Source organism: Erinaceus europaeus, chromosome 1 (assembly GCF_950295315.1).
Source record: "Erinaceus europaeus chromosome 1, mEriEur2.1, whole genome shotgun sequence".
In the NCBI taxonomy this organism is placed as follows: Eukaryota; Metazoa; Chordata; class Mammalia; order Eulipotyphla; family Erinaceidae; genus Erinaceus; species Erinaceus europaeus.
Window position 1 is genome coordinate 90,432,637 of NC_080162.1, and position 20,783 is coordinate 90,453,419.

The following is a 20,783-nucleotide window of genomic DNA, read 5'->3' on the forward strand; positions in this document are numbered from 1 at the left end:
GTATAGCTGGAAACACCCCATTGACCTGAAACAGAAAGATAAGATCCAGATTGCTTGGAGAGAAAAGACAAAGTGCCAGAAGCTAAGAGGATAAGAGCCAGAGGCAGAGGCAGGTAAGCAGAAAGAGTCTAAGGAAAAAATCAAGGGAAAGAATAGAAGTTCTAAGGTGTTTCCCAGGTGGGATCAAGAGCAGAGCTTTCAAAGGGGAACTCCCTTAAGATGACAAAGTGAGGACTAGCTACAGTCACTGTTGCAGGATTCTCTGAGAGATGAGGCAATTAAGCAGGAAGACATTTTTTTAAATAAGACAATTAAACAGAAAGCATTGTTTGTTATGCTGGAAGGCCCAGAGGACTCATGTCCACCCCCCAAAAAAAGTCCCAGAATAAACCAAGTCTATCACTTTTATACATTTTATTCAAATATAAACTTGTTGCTACCTCATAACAACAAGTTTAAAAGAATAGCAAACAACTTAAAAGGTTACTTTTTAAAATTTTTTTATTTATTTTATTTTTGAGAGAGATTCAGAGAGAGAGAAACACCAGAGCACTGCTCAGCTCTGGCTTATAGTGGTGCAGGGGATTGAACCTGGGACTTAGGAGCCTTAGGCATGAGAGTCTGAGTCTGTCTGCATAACCATTATGCTATCTCCCCCGCCCAAAAGGTTATTTTTCTTTCTTTTTTTCATGTTAAAATAGTTCATTTCTGTAATTGGCGTATTGCACCAAAGTAAAAGACTATGGGGTGGGTGGGTGGGGAAAATACAGACCCAAAAAGGATGACAGAGGACCTAGTGGGGGTTATATTGTTATATGGAAAACTGGGAAATGTTATGCATGTACAAACTATTGTATTTACTGTTGAATGTAAAATATTAATTCCCCAATAAAGAAATAAAATAAAATAAAATTGTTCATTTCGTTTAGCTTATCAGCAGGGTCTGATAACAGACTCCTTGTGGCAGGTGCAGTAGGCTCTTTGGAGGCTGGCTAGAGGACACTGAATAATCTCTGGTTGTCACAAATGAAGGTGAATGCTACTGGTAGCCAATGGAAAAAAAATCCAGGAATGCTACTGAATTTCATATAACAGGACACTCTCTATGACAAAGAATCATCCAGTTCAAAATGATAGCACCAGTCAATTTAAAAAACCCTCAAGTAATAATCATATTATCTAGTGCAAAAATAACTCATTTGAATAACATGCCTCTTTCCCATGTGTATGACCCAGGTTCAAGCCTAGCCATCACCATACTGAAGGATACTTTAGTGCTGTGGTCTCTTTCATTCTTTCTCTACCTCTCTGCCTCTAAAAATTCAGTCAAGGGGATTTGGGTGGTAGTGCAGTGAGTTAAGCACAGGTGGCGCAAAGTACAAGGACTGGTGTAAGGATTCTGGTTCGAGCCCCTAGCTCCCCACCTGCAGGGGAGTCGCTTCACAGGCAGTGAAGGGCTGCAGGTGTCTATCTTTCTCTCCCCCTCTCTGTCTTCCCCTCCCTTCTCCATTTTTCTCTGTCCTATCCAACAACGACGACATCAATAATAACTGCAGCAATAAAACAACAAGGGCAACAAAAGGGAATAAATAAATAAATAAATAATTCAGCCAGGAGCAATGAAGCCCGAGAGATGACCCAAAAAAGAAAAAAAAAACATTTTCCCTCTCCCAGAAAGCCTGAATCTTGAGAGAAGGAACAGTTATTATAACTGAAAAACAGACCCAAAATGGTACATGCTAGAATCCAACAGATTTAAAACCTAATCTAATTCTAGCTTAAATCTCTCCTTTGGGACAAGAGATGATTATGCTTAGTGAAATAAGTAAGGAAATGAAGGATAACTACAAGATGATTTCAAATATATATGTAATATAAAGAAGAGAAACACATGAACTTGGGCTGGTCAGCGACATATCTGGTTAAGTACAACATCATCATGCACAAGGACCTAGTTTAAGACCTCTGTCCTGGGGCTGAGTGGTGACACTCTTGGTTGAGCACACATGTTATAATGCATAAGGACCCGGGTTGGAGCCCCCAGTCCCAACCTGCAGGGGGAAAGCTTTGCAAGTGGTAAAGCAGGGCTGAATTATCTTTCTGTCTCTCTCCTTCTATCTCCCTCTGTCTTCCCCTCCCTCTTGACTTCTGGCTGTCCCTATCCAATAAATAAAAATAAAAAAACAATTTTTTAAGGCCTCTGTCCCCACAACAGGGAAAAAACTTCACAAATGGTAAAGCAGTGCTCCAGGTATCTCTCTTTCTCTCTCCCTATCATCCCCTTCCTGTCTCAATATCTCTCTGTCATATTAAAGTAATACATAAATATTTTAAAGAAACAATTGAACTTGAAAAAAATCTCCCTATGACAGCCTTTATTAGAATCATCAAACAAATAAATCCAGTAAAACTTACAGTTAACTTAAACCCCACTAAAATCTTAAGTGTATTCCTCCCCATCTTGAGGCTAGTCCCCATAAACCTAATACTGGTCTGGATGCAACAAATGACACTCAAAGCTTTAACAACTGGGAGAAAGTCTAAACTCTTCAGATAAAGAAGGGACTACAAAAGCTGAAAAGAGGGACAAGACTGGTTCACTTAATGATGACCATTTTGGTCAATACCAGGCCACCCCATCACCAGGGATCCTAGTTAGGGAATCCTTGGATTCCCCCATAGATGTGATGGTCTAAACCTCTAATATATCCCTATCTCTGCCATCATCAGTCACTTCCATCAGGAACATCATCATAAACTCTCTTGATTTCCTCTCTAAGACCTTGCTCTCACTATAAAGTAACAATGGTAGGGACTGCCCCACTTTCTGAAAAGACGTTGGGTCACCCTACTTTGCCACTCAAAGAAAAGTGGTATTGGGTATGGAGTGAAACTATACCCCTGTAATCTTATATTCTTATGAACCATTATTAAATATCTAATAATTTTAATTGTTTACTAGATACACTAATGGCACTAAGAATTTTTTTTTTTTTTAGAATTGAGAGAAGCATGCAGGAAAGTGAGCCCCACTCTAGAGGTTCCAGGACTGGGGAAATATAGGCTCTACAGAGGAAGTGGAAGGTTCCTGCTGTCTTAGGGTTTAAGAAGGCAATAGATAGTTATTGCTATAATCACATTATTTGGCAATTGGGTTAACTTTGAAAAATCCCTTTATTAGGATTTGCTGTATCATACACAACATCACCATAGTTTATGTCCTTTGACATTATTTGTATACAGCTGTGCTACCTGTTGCTTCTGTTCTCCCTGGTCTAAGCTTTTAAGAGAATCAACATATCAAAGACTTAGCCTATGGTCTGTGCATTAAAAAGTTTGAGACATTCAATCAATTTTTCCTCTATCGTGTTAATTAAATAGTGATTTATATGACTACAAATTAATAGGAGTGTACATGAACACCATTCCTACCACCAAAAGATTGTATCCCATCCCATCCCCCCACCTTACCCCCCAGCCCCCTGAGGTCAAACAAACACCCTCACCCTCAACCCAGGGTTTTTACTTTGGTGCCCTACTCTAAATTCAGTAAAATCCTGCTTTGAGGGAAGCTCAAAGCAGGCATTAAGAAAATTTTAAAGAAAGCTTATGTTTTAGATAGATACTAAAATGTTTATAGATGAGCTCCAGTATTGGAGCCCAAAGTTCTATATTTTTATTTCTTCAGAAGAAAAAGAAGGAGAAGAAGGAGAGGGAGAGGAGAAGAAGAAGAAGGAAAAGAAGAAGAGGTAAAAGAAGAAAAGGGAGGAGGAGGAGGAGAAGGAGAAGGAGAAGGAGAAGGAGAAGGAGAAGGAGAAGGAGAAGGAGAAGGAGAAGGAGAAGGAGAAGGAGAAGGAGAAGAGGGAAACTGGCCCTAAAATGAGTGCAGCCTATAATGTTCTCAGCTGTGGCCATGGACTGCCAGCTCAGACTGACAGGGGCTTGGAGATTATACAGGCTCCTGTGCTAAACCTAAATATATATATGGGCCCTAGGTCAAATCGATGGGGTAACAGTTCACTGTATTTATATATTTTCTTCAAGTTTGGGAACTACTCTCTGCTTTCTAGTGATTTTTTTTTTTTTTTTTTTTTTTACCAGAGCTACTCAACTCTGGTTTATGGTGGTGTGGGGACCTTGGAATCTCAGGCATGAAAGCTAGTTTGCATAACCATTATGCTATCTCCCTCCCCACCACTACTCTCCTTTCTAATCCTGTTCTCAACTCTGACACCATCTTTCCAGACAATATTTTGGTCCACCTCCATGTTAGCTATCAAGCTCAAGCAAAAATTACTAAAGTCATGGGCCCCTAGGAACATACCTAAAATGGACTTCCTAGCTTCTTTCCACCCTAAGATCCCTATTCTCATCTTCTTTATTCCTACTTGTTTTGTTCAGGTTTATTAAACATTTTGTCTTACTTTATATCTTACCACCTTTCAGCCAGCAAGTTGCAGATGCTACTATGATTTCATCCTGAACTCCCTAGGCAGATGACCTCAGAATCTCACCTCTCCAGAGCCATACCCCACTAGGGAAAAACAGAAACAGGCTGGGGATATGAATCAACCTCCCAGTGTCCATGTCCAGCAGAGAAATAATTACAGAAGCCATAACTCCCATGTTCTGTACCCCATATATAATTTTAGTCCATACTCCCAGATGGGGAGAAATGTTAGGGGAAGATGACCACAGGACTCTGAACTCCAATTCCATTAGAACCCCGAGAGATAAGAAGCAAAAAAAACAGTCAGAAGTAGTAATAGGTTTAAGTGTGACTTAAAAAGGAAGAGAAAGCAGGACCATAGAAAAAATGGGCAAATACATATAAATATAGATAGTAATAGAAATAATAGGGAGTCGGGCGGTAGCGTAGCGGGTTAAGCGCAGGTGGCGCAAAGCACAAGGACCAGCCTAAGGACGCCAGTTCGAGCTCCCGGCTCCCCAGATGCAGGGGAGTCGCTTCACAGGCAGTGAAGCAGGTCTGCAGGTGTCTGTCTTTCTCTCCCCCTCTCTGTCTTCCCCTCCTCTCTCCATTTCTCTCTGTCTTATCTGACAACAATGACAGCAATCATAACTACAACAATAAAACAAGGGCAACAAAAGGGAATAAATAATAAATAAATATTTTTTTAAAAAATAATAATAGCCCATATCTAAGACCTTGGGAGAACTATGGTGGTTATTCAAGGGGATGGGGTGGGCACAGAACTTTAGTGGTAGGTGTGGTGTAAAATTATACTCCTATTAGTTTATAATCTTATAAATTGCTATCACATCACTAATAAATTTGTCAAAAAAGAAAAAAAACAGACCTCACTCTAAGACTGAAGTTCTTGACATCCTGGTAGTCAGGGGGGAAAAATAAAATACAAAATCTAGAAAGTAGTTATCACAGGGGGTGGTAACAATGAGTTGTTTCTCTGCCTCTTCTCCTAATAGTTCACCACAAATGAGGAAACACCTGATTTTGAGTTCCATGAGGAATTTGTCCTCTGACTTCACAAGGAACACTGATATAACTTGATGGATAAAGTTCCCAAGAATGCTGCCAAAACTTCATATGGGAAATAGGAGGTGGCCAACCTGGTTGAGCACCATGTATAATATGTAATGATCTGGGTTCAAGCCCCTGATCCCTATCTGCAGGGAAACTTTGCTAGCACATGCCTCTCTTTCTCTCCCTCTGTAACATCTCCTTCCCTCTTAATTTCTCTGTCTCTTATCAAACAAATAAATAAAATAATTTTTTAAAAGGAAACATGGGATAATGTCAGGTCTTAATTTAGTTAAGTTCAATGGATCTAGAGTCCACATCCCAGATCTAGTTCTATAACTTTTCTCAAGTGACTTGAACAAGCTCAGAGAAACTCAGACACTTTATAGTGAACTGTCCCATCAAATAGAATAGTAAAATATCTTTCCACTTCTCTTGTCTGGAAATGGTATAATAAAATGGTTTATGGTATGCACTCTAGTGGCTCTGAGACTGAAATCATCTGGCACAAAATTCCCTCCATTCACAACTCCCAGCCCATTACAGCAACCACATGGAGCTGCAGAACACAGATGGATCCAGGGCCAAGGGAAGAGGCATCTGAACCCCCAGCACTTCAGAGGTCTTGAAGTCCCACTGAGCATCTTCTTTTTTAAAAAATATTTATTTATTTAGTTATTCCCTTTTGTTGCACAACCCAACAATATGCTGTCTACAGGAAACCCACCTAACTCAAGACAAAAACAGACTCAAAGTGAAAGGATGGAAACTATCATACAAGCCAATGGCCCACAAAAGAAGGGCAAGAACAGCTATTCTCATATCTGACACAATAGACTTTAAAATAAATATTTAAAAAGATAGGGATGGAAAAATGAAGGATACCACTAGAAAGGTCAAAACTGTCATGCAGGCACTAAGCCCAAGTGATAACCCTATTAAGGAAGAGAGGGAGAGAGGGGGAAAGGGAGGGAGAAGAGAGAGAGAGAGAGAAAGAGAGAGAGAGAGAGAAAGAACTCTAATAGAGTGTGATCCATGTCATATACCATATTTATTTATTTATTTATTTATTTATTTATTTATTTATTTATTTTAACCAGAGCACTGATGAACTCTGGCTTATGGTGGTACAGGGGACTGAACCTAGCACTCACGAGCCTCAGGGATGACAGTCTGTTTGCATAACAATTATTCTATCTACCCCCATCCCATTTCATATACTTTAAAAATATACTTAATATTTTTGACAGACCTACTTCCTGATTAATCTTCCTTCCTCAAGGACATACTATCCTTTTAAGTAAATTTTCTACTCCACATTCAACACTTTTTCTTACTCTGAGTCAAGAAAATACTCTGTATTTTTTTTCTTTCTTTAACTAAATACATTTTGTGCTCCATTTTATGGAGTCAAACTCTTCTAATTTCTCAAGATCAAGACCATATTCTCCCTATAAGGAGTATCGTTTTAAATAAATTTATAGTCCTTGCAAAAAAATCATTAAAACAATATGTTTCCATTTATAAATAAAAATTAAAAAACTTTCACTCATAGCATATAATATATAATTGTTTTCATTATCTTGGTTCCAAGAACCTAAAGACATCTCTTGTGTAGAGTAAAACCATCTGGAGGGGACAACATTGCCTGTCCTGCAGCCAAGGGCAGGTGCCCAGTGAAGGTTATTGAAGGTGAGAATATCTAAACAAGTATAATAAACTAGTCACACCCCCAGTTCCATGTTCAGTCCATATTCCCCAGCATTTGAAAGGTCATCAGGACCAAAGAGACCTGAGAGAGACATCTATGGCAAACACAGTTTCCCTTAATCTCCTCACAGCTACAACCAACCAACACTCATTTTCAGTGTTCTCAGAAAGAATGTATCACCTGCCCTTCCTAAATAAATATATCTCATAATCCCACAGCTATGTTCATACACCACCAGCCCCCCACCCACTTCCCTCATCTCAGCTGTCAAACCACATAGACAAAAATATCAGCAGCTGTCTTTTATTGGGGTAAAAAAAAAAAAGCAGTAGGAATCCACAACTCAGCCCCAAGAGGGAGCAGACTCTAAGCAGCAGCAAGAACAAAAGCAGAGTAGAGAAGGCAAAGACCACCTGAGACTGTCACGAGCTCAAGGACATCATCCATCCTGGATGCTAGGATAAGCTCACGAGTCACCACAGAAGCTCAGGACAAATCAGGATAGCTAAGGGGCCCAGATCTCTGTTAAGAAAAAAAAAAATCAAATCATTACTGTGCCTGCCTGACTCTAGTTCCCCGATCTGTTTCCCCTCCATCTTAGAGAAATCTGGCATACGTTATTCTCAAAAGCCCTCAATGGCTCCCTGCTCCTAGGCTATCTAGTCCACATTGGCACTCACATCTCTGACCATTCCAATGTCAACCTCATTTCTCCTGTTATGAAAACAATCTGACTATGCCTTTACCCACATTCACCCCCCACCCCATGACACCTCCCAAATATGTCACATGTATCCCCCCACCCCCGTGCCTTTGCTAACAATCACCAGTCCACCTGTTCAGCATAGTCTCTGAGTCATTATCCCTTTGACACATGATTGTTAGACATTAGGACCCAGATCAAATTCTACTTCTAGCAAGAAGACCTCCTCAAGGAGTCACACCTACCTTGATTGCCTATTAGCCCATACTATATGGCATATGATCTTTCTCACCAACTAGTCTCTCCAGGGCAAAATCTTTGTCTTAACCTTCTGAAGTTCCTTTCCCAATACCTACACCAGTCATACCATAAAGTCACTGTTACTGATAACAATGGACTACACTCACCTGATTCGGAATTTGGCCTAGTGGTCCAGTTGCGGTTAATGACCAGTTTGGAGGGCAGCACCGATGGGGCACAGAATCGTCCACAGCCTGATTTGCAGCACTTTTCCCCAGAACGGCAGCTCTCATCCGTAATGCAGCTGACAATGCACAGGCCCACCAAAATGTTTGGACAATCACCAGCCCGCCCTGGGGGATCAGCAGGCACAGATAAAGAAACAGAATGGTCAAGACTCCAAATTCCCATCTGGAACTCAGACAAAATGATGCCATTCCTGATTCTAACAAGATCTTAACCAAAAATGTGGCACTGTTGCAGAAAACAAGGAGGAACTAAATGCAACCCTTTGTTCAGCAAAAAATCCAACTGCCACTAGGAGGTTTATTTAGGTTTGATTCCTAATACCACCATAAGTCAAAAATGAGCATTGCACTGGAAATAAATAAATAAATATTCACTTGACAAAGGGAAGCACTATGCTAAAAACTGGGTCTGAAACCATGACCTTGAGCAACTCAAAAAGAATACTTTGCTCACCCAAGATCACAGACCAAATCAGTATCAGAACCAGATCATGAACTGCTTGTATTTCTACCTAGAAAGTTCTCCACATACTGCCTTCCTTAGTTCTTTTTTTAATGTTTTTTATATTTATTTATTTATTTACCCTTTTGTTGACCTTGTTGTTTTCTATTGCTGTTGTAGTTATTGTTGTTGTTATTGATGTTGTCATTGTTAGATAGGATAGAGAGAAATGGAGAGAGGAGGGGAAGACAGAGAAGGGGGGAAAAAAATAGACACCCGCAGACCTGCTTCACCACCTGTGAAGCAACTCCCCTGCAGGTGGGGAGCCAGAGGCTTGAACCAGGATCCTTAGGCCAGTCCTTGCACTTCGCACCATGTGCACTTAACCCTCTGCGCTACTGCCCGACTCCCTTCCTTAGTTCTTTTGATGCCAGAATGTGCCCCTGACCCTAAGAGGAAGGGTTTCTTGGAGTTGAGATGATGAGATCTCTGACTCTACCCAGAAAGAAAGGAAAGAGGAAACAACAGATGGCTCCTTTCCAACCTGACTCTGGAACTCAAAGAACACTCAGGACTTCTTTCCCAAAGAGCCAACATACCTTCTTTAATGTCTCCACGGCAGGCATGACCACAGCCAGTGCTGCAACATTTATGCCCCTGGGGACAGGACTCATCCCCATCACAGAGCTCCTCACATGGAAGAGGGTCTTCAGGACATTCACCACCAAACTCTGCCATAGAATCAGAGTGTTAGAGTCCAAAAGTGCTAAAGTCCAAAAGTTCTCAGTTACTTGTAATGTGACTTTAGATTTAAAATATATTTTTCATGATTTCTCAGTGTGTGTTTAAAATGTACATTGTTTGTGGGTGTACATGTTGTAAGCAATGATGACACTTCGCATTAAAAGCTGAACATAAGGAAATTAATTGATTAAAAAAAATAATAACTGCTCAGGTCTATCCCACTGAGACAAACATTCAAGTTGCCAGCCTCCGATACATTCTCCTAATTCCTTTTTTAATATTTATTTATTTCCTTTTGTTGCCCTTGTTTTATTAATGTAGTTGTTATTTTTGTTGTTACTGATGTCGTCATTGTTAGACAGAACAGAGAGAAATGGAGAGAGGAGGGGAAGACAGAGAGGGGGAGAGAAAGACAGACACCTGCAGACCTGCTTCACTGCCTGTGAAGCGACTCCCCTGTAGGTGGGGAGCTGGGGGCTCGAACTGGGATCCTTATGCTGGTCCTTGCGCTTTGTGCCACATGCACTTAACACACATTCTCCTAATTCTTACTGTAGCATATAGCTAAACCTATGATCCCAAATGATCTGGAATCTGCTCCTCTGAAGCATCCACCTAAGATGTCTCTGAGCTTGACTGTGTGACTTGCTTTGACCAGCACAGCAAGTGTGACACAAGCAAAAGCTTAGTAAGTACTTATAGATTAGATCTTTTCCTCTTAGAACACTACCCTTGTAAAACCACTTCCTTACTGAAATTCAGCCTGGACTACACTACAGAATGATGAGTCTCTCCACCACACAGTCCTGGTGCTACTTGAGGGTTTCTTGTTATGTGAGAGAGGGAGAGATACAGATAGATGAGAGACACTACAGCACTTTCCACCATCCATAGAGCTCCCCCAGTGTCACTCATGGTGTTTCTTTATAGGGTCAGAATTCAAGCCCAGAACCTTACACATAAAAGAGTGTACATTCTACCAAGTAAACTAGTCCCCAGTCCTAGAAATTGCAAAACTTCGTAAGACAATATGGCCCTCTGTGATACCAAGCCTACTTCTTTCTCCTACAAATAGGCATCCAGAAAGGGGAATGGGTTGGGAATAGTGGCAGAATTGGGTCCCCTTGCCTTCAATGTGGAACAACAACGGTAGGGACTGCCCCACTCTCTGAAGGGAGGTTGGGTCAACGTACTCTGCCACTCAAAGTAGACGGATCCTGAAATGAGTGCAGCCTAGAATGATCCTAGCTATGACCATGGAATGCGAGTTCAGGCCTACAGGGATACAGATGTTACAAAGGCTCCTGTGCTGAATATGAGCCCCAGATCAGACTAACAGGGTTTAGAGTTAATGGAATTTATATACTTTTCCCATATTTGGGAGCTACTCTCTTCCCTGATCCAGCTTTCTAGTCCTATTTCCAACTCTGACACCATCTCCCCAGACAATACCTTTGGTCCACCTTTATGTTAGCTGTTGGGCTCAGGCAAAAATTAGTAAAGTCATGGGCCCCTTGGAATATACCTAAACTAGACTTCCTAGCTTTTTCTAAAATGGAAACCCCAAATCGCATCTGCTATATTCTTATCTTTAGGTTCCTGATTATTAAACAATTTGTTCTGCTTTATATCCTAATGCTTCTCAGTCACCAAGTTTCAGATGCTACAATGACGCCTGACATCCCTGGGCAGATGACCTCACCAATGTACCCTGGAACGCCACCTCTCCAGAGCCACTAGGGGAAGAAAGAGACAGCCTGGGAGTATGGATCAACCTCCAAGGCACATGTCCAGTGGAGAAGTAATCACAGAAGCCCGACCTCTCACCTTCTGCACCCCATAACGATCCTGGGTCTCTACTCCTAAAGGGATAAAGAATAGGAAAACTTCCAATGGAGGGGGTAGGATACGGAACTCTGGTGATGGGGATTGTGTGGCATTATACCCCTCTTATCCTATGGTCCTGTCAATCATTATTAACTCAAAAAGTTTAAAAAAAAATGAATTGGGCCCCAAACTCTCATCTGTGATATAAAGCCTAGTACCCTTTAAACCACATCACTAAAACACTGTATACTCCATCAAGAATCACCCCAAGCCAAATTAAAAAGCTTCTGCATAGCAAAAGAGCCACCACCCAAACAAGATACCTCCCACAGAGTGGGAAAAGATTTTTACATGCCATACATCAAACAAAAGGCTAATAACCAAAAAGAGCTCACCAAACTCAACAAGAAAACAAATGACTCCATCCAAAAAATGGGGAGCAGATATGAACAGAATATTCACCAAAGAAAAAATACAAATGACCAACAAATATATGAAAAAAATGCTCCAAGTCATAAGTTGTCAGAGAAATGCAAATAAAGACAACAATGAGATACCTCATCACTCCTGTAAGAATGTCATACATCAGAAAGGATAGCAGCACCTTCCTACACTGCTGGTGGGAATATAAATTGGTCCAACCTCTATGGAAAGCAGTCTGGAGAACTCTCAGAAGGCTAGAAATGGTCCTACCCTATGACCCTGCAATTCCTCTCCTGAGGATATATCCTAAGGAACCCAACACACCCATCCAAAAAGATCTGTGTACACATATGTTCTTAGCAGCACAATTTGTAATAGCCAAAACCTGGAAGTAACCCAGGTGTCCAACAACAGATGAGTGGCTGAGCAAGTTGTGGTCTATATACACAATGGAATACTATTGAGCTATCAAAAATCATGATTTCACCTTTTTCAGCCCATCTTGGGTGGAAGCTTGAAGGAATCATGTGAAGTGAGATGAGCCAGAAACATAAGGATGAATATGGGATGATCTCACTCATAGGCAGATGTTGAAAAACAAGATCAGAAAGAAAAACACTAGCAGAACTTGGATAGGAGTTGGTATATTGCACCAAAGTAAAAGACTCTGGGGTTGGCAGGGAGGATTCAGGTCCTGGAACATGATGGCAGAGGAGAACCTAGTGGAGGCTGTATTGTTATGTGGAAAACTGGGAGATGCTATGCATGTACAAACTATTGTATTTACTGTCGACTGTAAACCATTAATTCCCCAGTAAAGAAATTTTTTAAAAAAATCACCCCAAAACAAATCAACAAACACTAGGCTTCTTTAAGTTCAGTTCTGCCTAGAGATAATTGGTAGACAGTTTAAAGAAATGTTTTTGGAAAATATAACAAAAGTTTTTAATTCACATGTTGAGACCTAATCCTCAGAGTGAAAATATTTAGAATCTGTGAGAGATAATCCTTAACCTGAATTTTCAGGTAAGAAAAATGCCAGAGAGATGAAATGACTTATCCAAAACCTCATTACAAGCAAGCAGAGAAACCATGATTCAGACTCAGGCTCAAGCCAGCACTGCTTAGTGGGATCAGGTCCCAGTATCTACCCTATACCTTCAGGCATCCTGGCTGAACCTCCACCTTACCAAGAAGACCAGCACTGGCTACCGTATGCCACCAGCAATGTCACAGCTTAAAGAAAGGAGGAATTGATCATAGCACAGGAAAAAGAGTTTCAGGTGCAGCAACTAGTACCACTGGGTAAGTAGCCTAGTCCACCTACAGGATGGGAGTTGTAGAAAAGTAACCACCTCCCAGCCAATATTACCTCCCACCTCTCTAGGAGTCCTCTTTAACCAGTGATCATGAGATCACAATTCCAGTCTACCTAGCTCCAAGGACAGACAATGCCATCTGGGATGGCCAGCATCCAGAAAAACTCACAAAGGTGCCTTCCTGGGTGCCAGCCTCACCCTGGGCCCCGATAATTCAACCATCAGATTCATACACTGGGAAGATTGTGCCAGGCCCTACAAGTAGGAGTGAGAAACCCGCCTAAGATAGATTCCCAGGCTATGGTTCCAGAGTGAGGCCTCAAGAGGCCTAGCAAGGAGCACAAACCTCTATTCTCTCTTCTGGGCAAGCTGCCCAAGACATCTGCCTCAGCCAGGCACAGGAAACTCCCATGGTGCCAGGGAGAGGCCAATACCTAGGTATATTTCACTTGAAAGAAAGATTGGTGTGTATTGTGTAATGTCACAGTCTGAGAAAGAAAGTGGTGGAGGAAAGAAAACAATCCTAATTGTCAGTAAGAGCTGGTTAGAAATTGTATTCCTGGGGAAGTTCACCTGAGGAGACAAGAAGAGCTAAATATATACTGAGGGACAAATACATATTCTTAATTATTAGAACAACCTCCAAGGTTTTTTCTTTACTTTTTTACAAAGAAGAAAGCTGAGGTTCAGTAACAAAATAGATTTGACCAAGGACCCACTAAGAAGTAACTGGTCCAATTCCATCAGGACCTGTAGAGAGAAAAGGGAAAAAAAAAAGTGGAGGAGGGAAGGACACTCAGGAGAAGGTCTGATTTAGAAAGGAAGAGAAGACAAGACCAGTAAAAAATGGGGCAAATAGATAAATATGTATAGATAGTTATAAAAGTAATAGTCAGCCATGGTCTGGGAGGTGGCACAGTGGATAAAGCATTGGATTCTCAAACATGAAGTCCTGAGTTTAATCCTCAGCAGCACATGTACCAGAGTGATGTCTGGTTCTCTCTCTCTCTCTCTCTCTCTCTCTCTCTCTCCCTTTCTCTCTCTCCTTCTATCTTCATGAATAAATAAATAAAATCTTTTAAGAAAAAAAGTAATAGTCAACCCATATCTCCATATCTGTGATCTTGGGAGAACTAATGAAGTCTCCAATGGAGGGAATGGGGACACAGAACCCTAGTGGTGTGAACTGTGTGGAATTATACCTCTGTTATCTCATAATTTTTAAATCAATATTAAGTCACTAATAAAAAAAAGTAGAAGAATGGGCAGAGGTAGAGAGCATAATGGTTATGCAAAGAGACTCTCATTCCTGAGGCTCCAAAGTCCCAGGTTCAATCCCCTGCACCACCATAAGCAAAAGCTGAACAGTGCTCTGGTTAAAAAAATTAAAAAAAAAAAAAGTAACTGGTAAGTCTCAGGCTTGAACCCCAGATCTCTGACAACTCAAACCTAGACTTTTCCCTATAATATGCTATCATGTGCACACAGGAGAGAAAGTTTCAAATCCTTGAGAAAATATAGTGAGAGACACAACTATGTTCACAGCAGCACAACTTGTCATACCCAAAACCTAGAAACAACCCAACAACAGATGAATAGCTGAGAAAGTTGTGGTATATATACACAATGGAATACTACTAAGCTATGAATAATAATGAACCCACCTTCAGGGGCAGGAGTGGACAGCATAATGGTTATACAAAGAGACTCTCATGCCTGAGGCTCCAAAGTCCCAGGTTAAATCCCCTGCACCAGCATAAGCTGAGCAGTGCTCTGGTTTGGTTAAAAAAAAAAAATGCTCATGAACCCACCTTCTCTGACCCATCCTGGATAAAGGAGCTAAAAGGGATTATGTTAAGTGAGATAAGTCATAAATAGTTGAAAATGAACAGGAAAGGAACACAAAGTAGAATCTGACTGAGTTTGAAGTATTGCACCAAAGTAAAAAAATCTAGAGGGGAAGGGTAGATTTTCAGCTCCACTACAGGCGTATGGGGGAATGGGGGTAGGGACACAGACCTTTGGTGGCAGGCATGATCTTAATATACACTCCTGTTAACTTATAATCTTATAAATCTGTTGCTGAGGACTTATTCTGATGCAGTCTCCGCCCCCAGGTTTTTCTATGCTCCGCTAAATCCTAGAGTGCCCCCTTTCAACCAATCCTGGCTCCACCCCCAGGTTTTTCTATGCCCCGCTAAATCCTAGAGTGCCCCCTTTCAACCAATCCTGGCCCTACACGTCACCCCTGGTTGTCGCCCAATAAAAAGCCCCCTCACCCCTCCCCTCTCTCTCTCTGGGCTCTGGCTCTCCCTCTCTGAGGTCTCGCTCCCTGCTCTCCCCCGTGGTCGGCCATTGCTGGCTGGCTCCACGTGGTCTGAACCAAACCTCCCCCCCCATCCTATAATAAAGATCTGTGTACCCCTTTGCTCTGGACGTCCGCTCTCTTCTCCGTGGTGCAGCCCGACACCAGACCACCTCAACAACATCTGGCGCCCATCGTGTTCCGTACCCACACCACACCCGGCCTGAGGTCTCCGAAACCGCCCAGACACAGGTAAGTGGCATCCGCCCGCTTCTGTGGCCCCGCGTTTCCCTCCACCATGGGATTTTTTCCGTTTTATGAGGAGGTGTCCCAGACATTCTATCCTTCTCTCCTGGGACAGGCTTTCGATCTCAGAGACGCTTTAATTTTTGCTACACCATGGGTTCTCATGGCTATATTTACTATTTTCAGGATATGTACAAGGCCTCCTGCCAAAAGGTTAAGTGACCTTGAGGCTGAGATACAGGAGTTAAAGGATATTTGCTTAGGACTTAAACACCCTAAGCAATCTGCAGTCAGCCCCCAAACCACTGGCTCCGGGGACACGTGTTCGGTTTCTTCTGCGGCAGCTTCCGCTTCCGCGACCCCTCCCCCCACTGCCCCTGAAGACACGTGTTTTGCCGCTCCTTTGACCCCTCCCCCAGCTGTCCCCACAGACACGTGTTCGGCTCCTTCTGCAGACAAGTGTTCGGTCCCTTCTGTGGCAGACACGTGTTCAGTTCCTTCTGCTTCTCTGGCCCCGCCCCCTGCTTCCCGTGAGGCTTCCGGTTCTCTAGCCCCTCCCCCTGCCGTTCCGGTTTCAGCTCCGCCCCCGGCCCCTGCCACCGCGGTTTCAGCTTTGCCTGCAGCTTCCGTTTTCCTGACCCCGCCCCCGGCCCCTGCTGCCGCAGTTTCAGCTCCGCCTGAGGCTTCCTCGTCCCTGACCCCGCCCCCTGCTGATACGTCACCATTAAGGGACCTAGTGACTGAGATACGAGAGCTAAAGGATATTTTTTCAGCACTTAAGGATTTTAAACCATGTGCAGTCCACCCCGGGAGCTCCGTCCCCGTAGATATGCGTTTAGTCTCCCCTGCAGCCACTACAGCAGTTTCTACTGAACTTTCCACTTCTGTAGCTCCCTCTCCCGCGCCATCGGACCAAATCCACACATTCCCGGTAAACTTGGCCCCTTCTAAACAAAACCCTCAGCCGTGGCAGCCATATTCCTCGAAAGAACTTGGAACGCTCAGGTAAGCAGTCAGAGAGGACGGTATGCACTCTCCATGGACCAAGTCCATTTTGAGAAGCTTTTACCAGCATTTAAATACACCACAAGACTGGAAAGAACTGGCTCGTGCTGCACTCCCAGACCCACTCTATCTTCAGTGGCAGGCATGTTTCCGCGATGAGTGCTCTAGGCAATCGCAGGAAAATAGTAACAAACAGATAGAATGGAATTCTGATGCTTTGTTTGGAGCAGGAGCTTATGAATCTGGAGCTCAGCAGGCAGAAGCCAGGTTTCCAACTGGTTATTTTGAACAGGTACGCATCTGTGCAACACAAGCATGGGAAAGGGTGACCACACCTGATGTAGATCCATCAGCTCCCATTAACTCTTTTCACCAAGGCTCTGATGAGTCATTGGCGAGCTTCATCTCAAGGGTGAAGAGAAGCTTAGAGAGAAAGGTTTATAATCCTGACGTCCGCACACTACTCCTGCGCTCTATTGTCTGGGAAGGCATGACACCACAATTCCGTCAGGTATGCCTTAATCTTAAACACCTACACCCAGATAATTGGATTCTAGCAACACAGGAACTTACATCAGGCAATTATGGGACACCCGCTAGGACGCAGGTCTATGCAGTTGCCCCACGTAAGCAAAACGGGGCCTGCTTTCAGTGCGGTCGCCAAGGACATTGGCGTAACCAATGTCCTGATAAGTTGCGACCACGCCTCCAGTCAGGGAAACCACGCCTCCAGCCAGAGCAACCCCGCTTTCTGTCAGGGAGCCAGAGACCACGTACTGTTTGTCCAAAATGTCGTAAGGGGTTTCATTGGAAGAGAGATTGTTGGTCCCAATTTCATAAAGATGGTTCGCCCCTGAATAGTACAAATTCGGGGCCTGAGATTTTGTAGACCACTCCTGTTTTAGAACAAGGTCACCCTTCTATGACAGTAAAGATAGGCAACATTCCTTTTAAATTTTTTATTGACACGGGGGCAGCAAAGACGATTTTAAAGCAAGAAGAGGTTCCCCAAGATTGGGAACTCATCCCTGGACCCAGTTTACATGGAATAGGAGGGATGACGAGAGCATTTTACACACGAGACTCGCTTATGTGGGAAGACCCAGAAGGTTCTACTGGACACTTCCGCCCTTTGGTAGCTAATATTAGCACCAACTTACTGGGCAGGGATCTTCTGGAATGTCTTAATGTTAGGATATCCACAGATGCCTCTGCAGAGCGTAAAACTCATTCCCGCGATACCAGGTCTATTCAGCACCCCCAATACTAAATGCCACTGTTCGTAGCCAAACACCCCGCGTAAGCTGGCTTTCTAATGAGCCTGTCTGGGTGGAACAGTGGCCTTTACCTAGGGATAAGCTAAAAATTTTAAAAGAGCTCGTCCGAGAGCAGTTGTCCTTGGGACACATTCGTCATTCTTGAAGCCCATGGAATACTCCTGTCTTTGTGATTAAAAAGCGCTCGGGAAAATGGCGCCTCCTTCAAGATCTCCGTGCAGTAAATAAAACCATGCAGGTCTGGGGCTCCCCCCAAAGGGGTTTGCCTCTTGCTTCTGCAATTCCCACGGGAATTCCAATCATAGCTATTGATATACAAGATTGTTTTTTCTCTATCCCCTTGCATCCGCGAGATTGTAAACGTTTTGCCTTCTCTGTTACGTCTATTAATAATGCCAGCCCCGCTGATAGATTTGAATGGGTGGTGCTGCCCCAGGGTATGGCCAATAGTCCTATGATTTGTCAGGAGGCTGTTAAATCTGCCCTTGTCCCATATATTCATAAGGGCCTTAATATTTTTCATTATACAGATGATATTTTAATATGGGGAAAATCAGATACAGATCTCTATGCCTTACGTGATTTTCTCATTCCTGCATTAAAGAAAAGCGGCCTTAATGTAGCCCCTGAGAAGATACAGCTAATCCCTCCAATATCCTTCCTAGGTTCAGAGATTTCTCTAACGCAAATTCGTCCCTTAAAACCTAATATTACCTTCCCTTCTAACCTTACTCTTGCTTCTTTACAAAGTTTTCTAGGAAATTTAAATTGGCTTAGGCAGTATCTCTATCTGCCCACAAGCTGCCTCCAACCACTGTTTGACCTGTTGAAAGGAAACAAACAGCCCTCTTCAAAACGTAAGTTAACTCCTGAGGCCTCCTTGGCACTGGAAAGGGTTAACCAGGCCCTCCAGGACATGCACCTTGTTCGATTCTCCCCCTCCTCTCCGGTAAACCTTCTAATCTTCAACTCCACCCCCACAGTAGTAGGGGCACTGTGGCAAGACCATGGGGTTCTCGAATGGCTTCACACGCCAGTAGGAGGAGCTCCAAGACTCCTCACTGAGATAGATGCGTTAGCATTCATGGTTCACCAAGGGAGAAATAGGTCTGTGCAGGTCTTAGGGAAAGAACCGGATTTAATCATTCTGCCCTTTTCTCTCACAGATACAGAGTGGCTTATACGCCATCATTCCCGCTTTGCCATAAGCTTCGTGGGGTTTCCAGGACAAATAGATAACCATTTTCCTTCTAATAAATTGATAGCTTCTTTACCTCTTCTGCCTCTACTAGCACCTAAACTTTTCTCTCGGGATCCCATTCCCTCTGCTCCTACAATCTTTACTGATGGCGGAAAAAGGGGAGCTGCTGCCCTTATATATTACCCAGACAAACAATCTCCTAAACCTCTCTTTACTGAGCTTCCTGATAATTCCCCTCAGTACAAAGAACTTTATGCTGCTTTTCTTGCACTAAAAGCTGTACCAGAATCCTTCAACCTTTTTTCTGACAGTGTGTATACTGTTAACTTACTTCCATGGCTTGCTCGTTCGTATGTGAAAATTGATGACAACCCACTTTCCCCTCTCTTGATTCAAATCGCCTCTATGCTCTGTTCTCGAACCCAACCACTGTATATTCAACACCTTCGCTCCCACAGCCCTCTTCCTGGTTCCCTGTCCGAAGGGAATGCCGCAGTTGACCGCCTTGCCTCCACAGGAACTTTCCCAGTCTCTGTCTCTGATCCTGCTAATTTTCACTCTCTAACCCATGTTAATCTTAAAGGCCTTCAAGCTCGATTCCCTGATGTTCCTGTATCACAGTTAAAACATATCCTCGCTACATGCTCTTCTTGTGCAAGTCTCATAAAGACACCTGCTATCCAGACCCTTGGGGTTAATCCCCGAGGTTTAAAAGCTAATGCTATTTGGCAAATTGATGTCACCCACATACCAAACTTTGGCAAACAAAAATATGTGTTTGTCTCAATTGATACCTTTTCTAAATTTATGTGGGCTACAGCTCAGACAGGAGAAAGTGCTAAAAAGCTTGTAAGCCATATGCTCTCTTGTTTTGCCGTTATGGGGGTCCCATTATTTTTGAAAACAGACAATGCACCTATGTTTACAAGTAAACAATTTAAAGATTTTTGTTCCCTCTGGAATATTACTCATACCACGGGCATTCCCTACAATCCACAGGGACAAGGCATTGTCGAGAGGGCCCATCAAACTCTGAAGGCTCAACTAAATAAAGATAAAGGAGGAACATATCCCCCAAATATCCAGCTAGCAAAAGCCTTAACTACGTTAAATCTCTTTAATATTTACAATAACTCAGCCTTACCCCCTATTATTCTTCACTGGCAAACACCATCTACCCTCCCATCTATTAAGGTCAAATGGAGAGACCCACTCGATAAAGTTTGGAAAGGGCCTGACCCATTATTGACCATGGGAAGGGGTTTCGCATGCATTTTCCCTCAAAATTTCTCTAAACCTGTCTGGGTTCCTGCCCGCCATGTCAGACAATACCCGCAGGATGGCACTGTTATTCCTAAAGAACAAGAAATAACACAAGAGGACCAGATGCAGCATACATCCCAGGATCCATAATATGGCATGGCAGAACCTACAAAAGTTGGCTCACAGAGCCCTCTCTCCTACCCCTTCCCTGAATGTCTTATGTTATGAATGGCCAGTTGTGTTTTGTGAGTGAGTGTGCTGAATGACCAAAAATTTTTTGTATGACCCATCTGCTCAGAAGTACTCTAAATGTTAAAACCATTGTTACT

The 20,783-nt window shown here is 42.9% G+C and overlaps 1 protein-coding gene across 4 annotated transcripts in view; it reads right to left on the reverse strand.

The window, feature by feature from the left end:
- Positions 1-20,783, reverse strand: part of WFDC3 (WAP four-disulfide core domain 3) — a 148,472-nt gene that overhangs the window by 100,491 nt on the left and 27,198 nt on the right. For 3 of the 4 annotated variants that reach the window (XM_060190846.1, XM_060190854.1, XM_060190832.1), the window contains 2 exons: positions 9,444-9,575; positions 8,322-8,507 (listed from right to left, as the gene is read on the reverse strand). In XM_060190846.1, the coding sequence (XP_060046829.1) occupies positions 8,322-8,507; positions 9,444-9,575 (318 nt within the window). Of the gene's footprint in view, positions 1-7,498; positions 7,734-8,321; positions 8,508-9,443; positions 9,576-20,783 lie in introns of those variants that run through there. The other variant, XM_060190839.1, reaches the window with a different exon arrangement.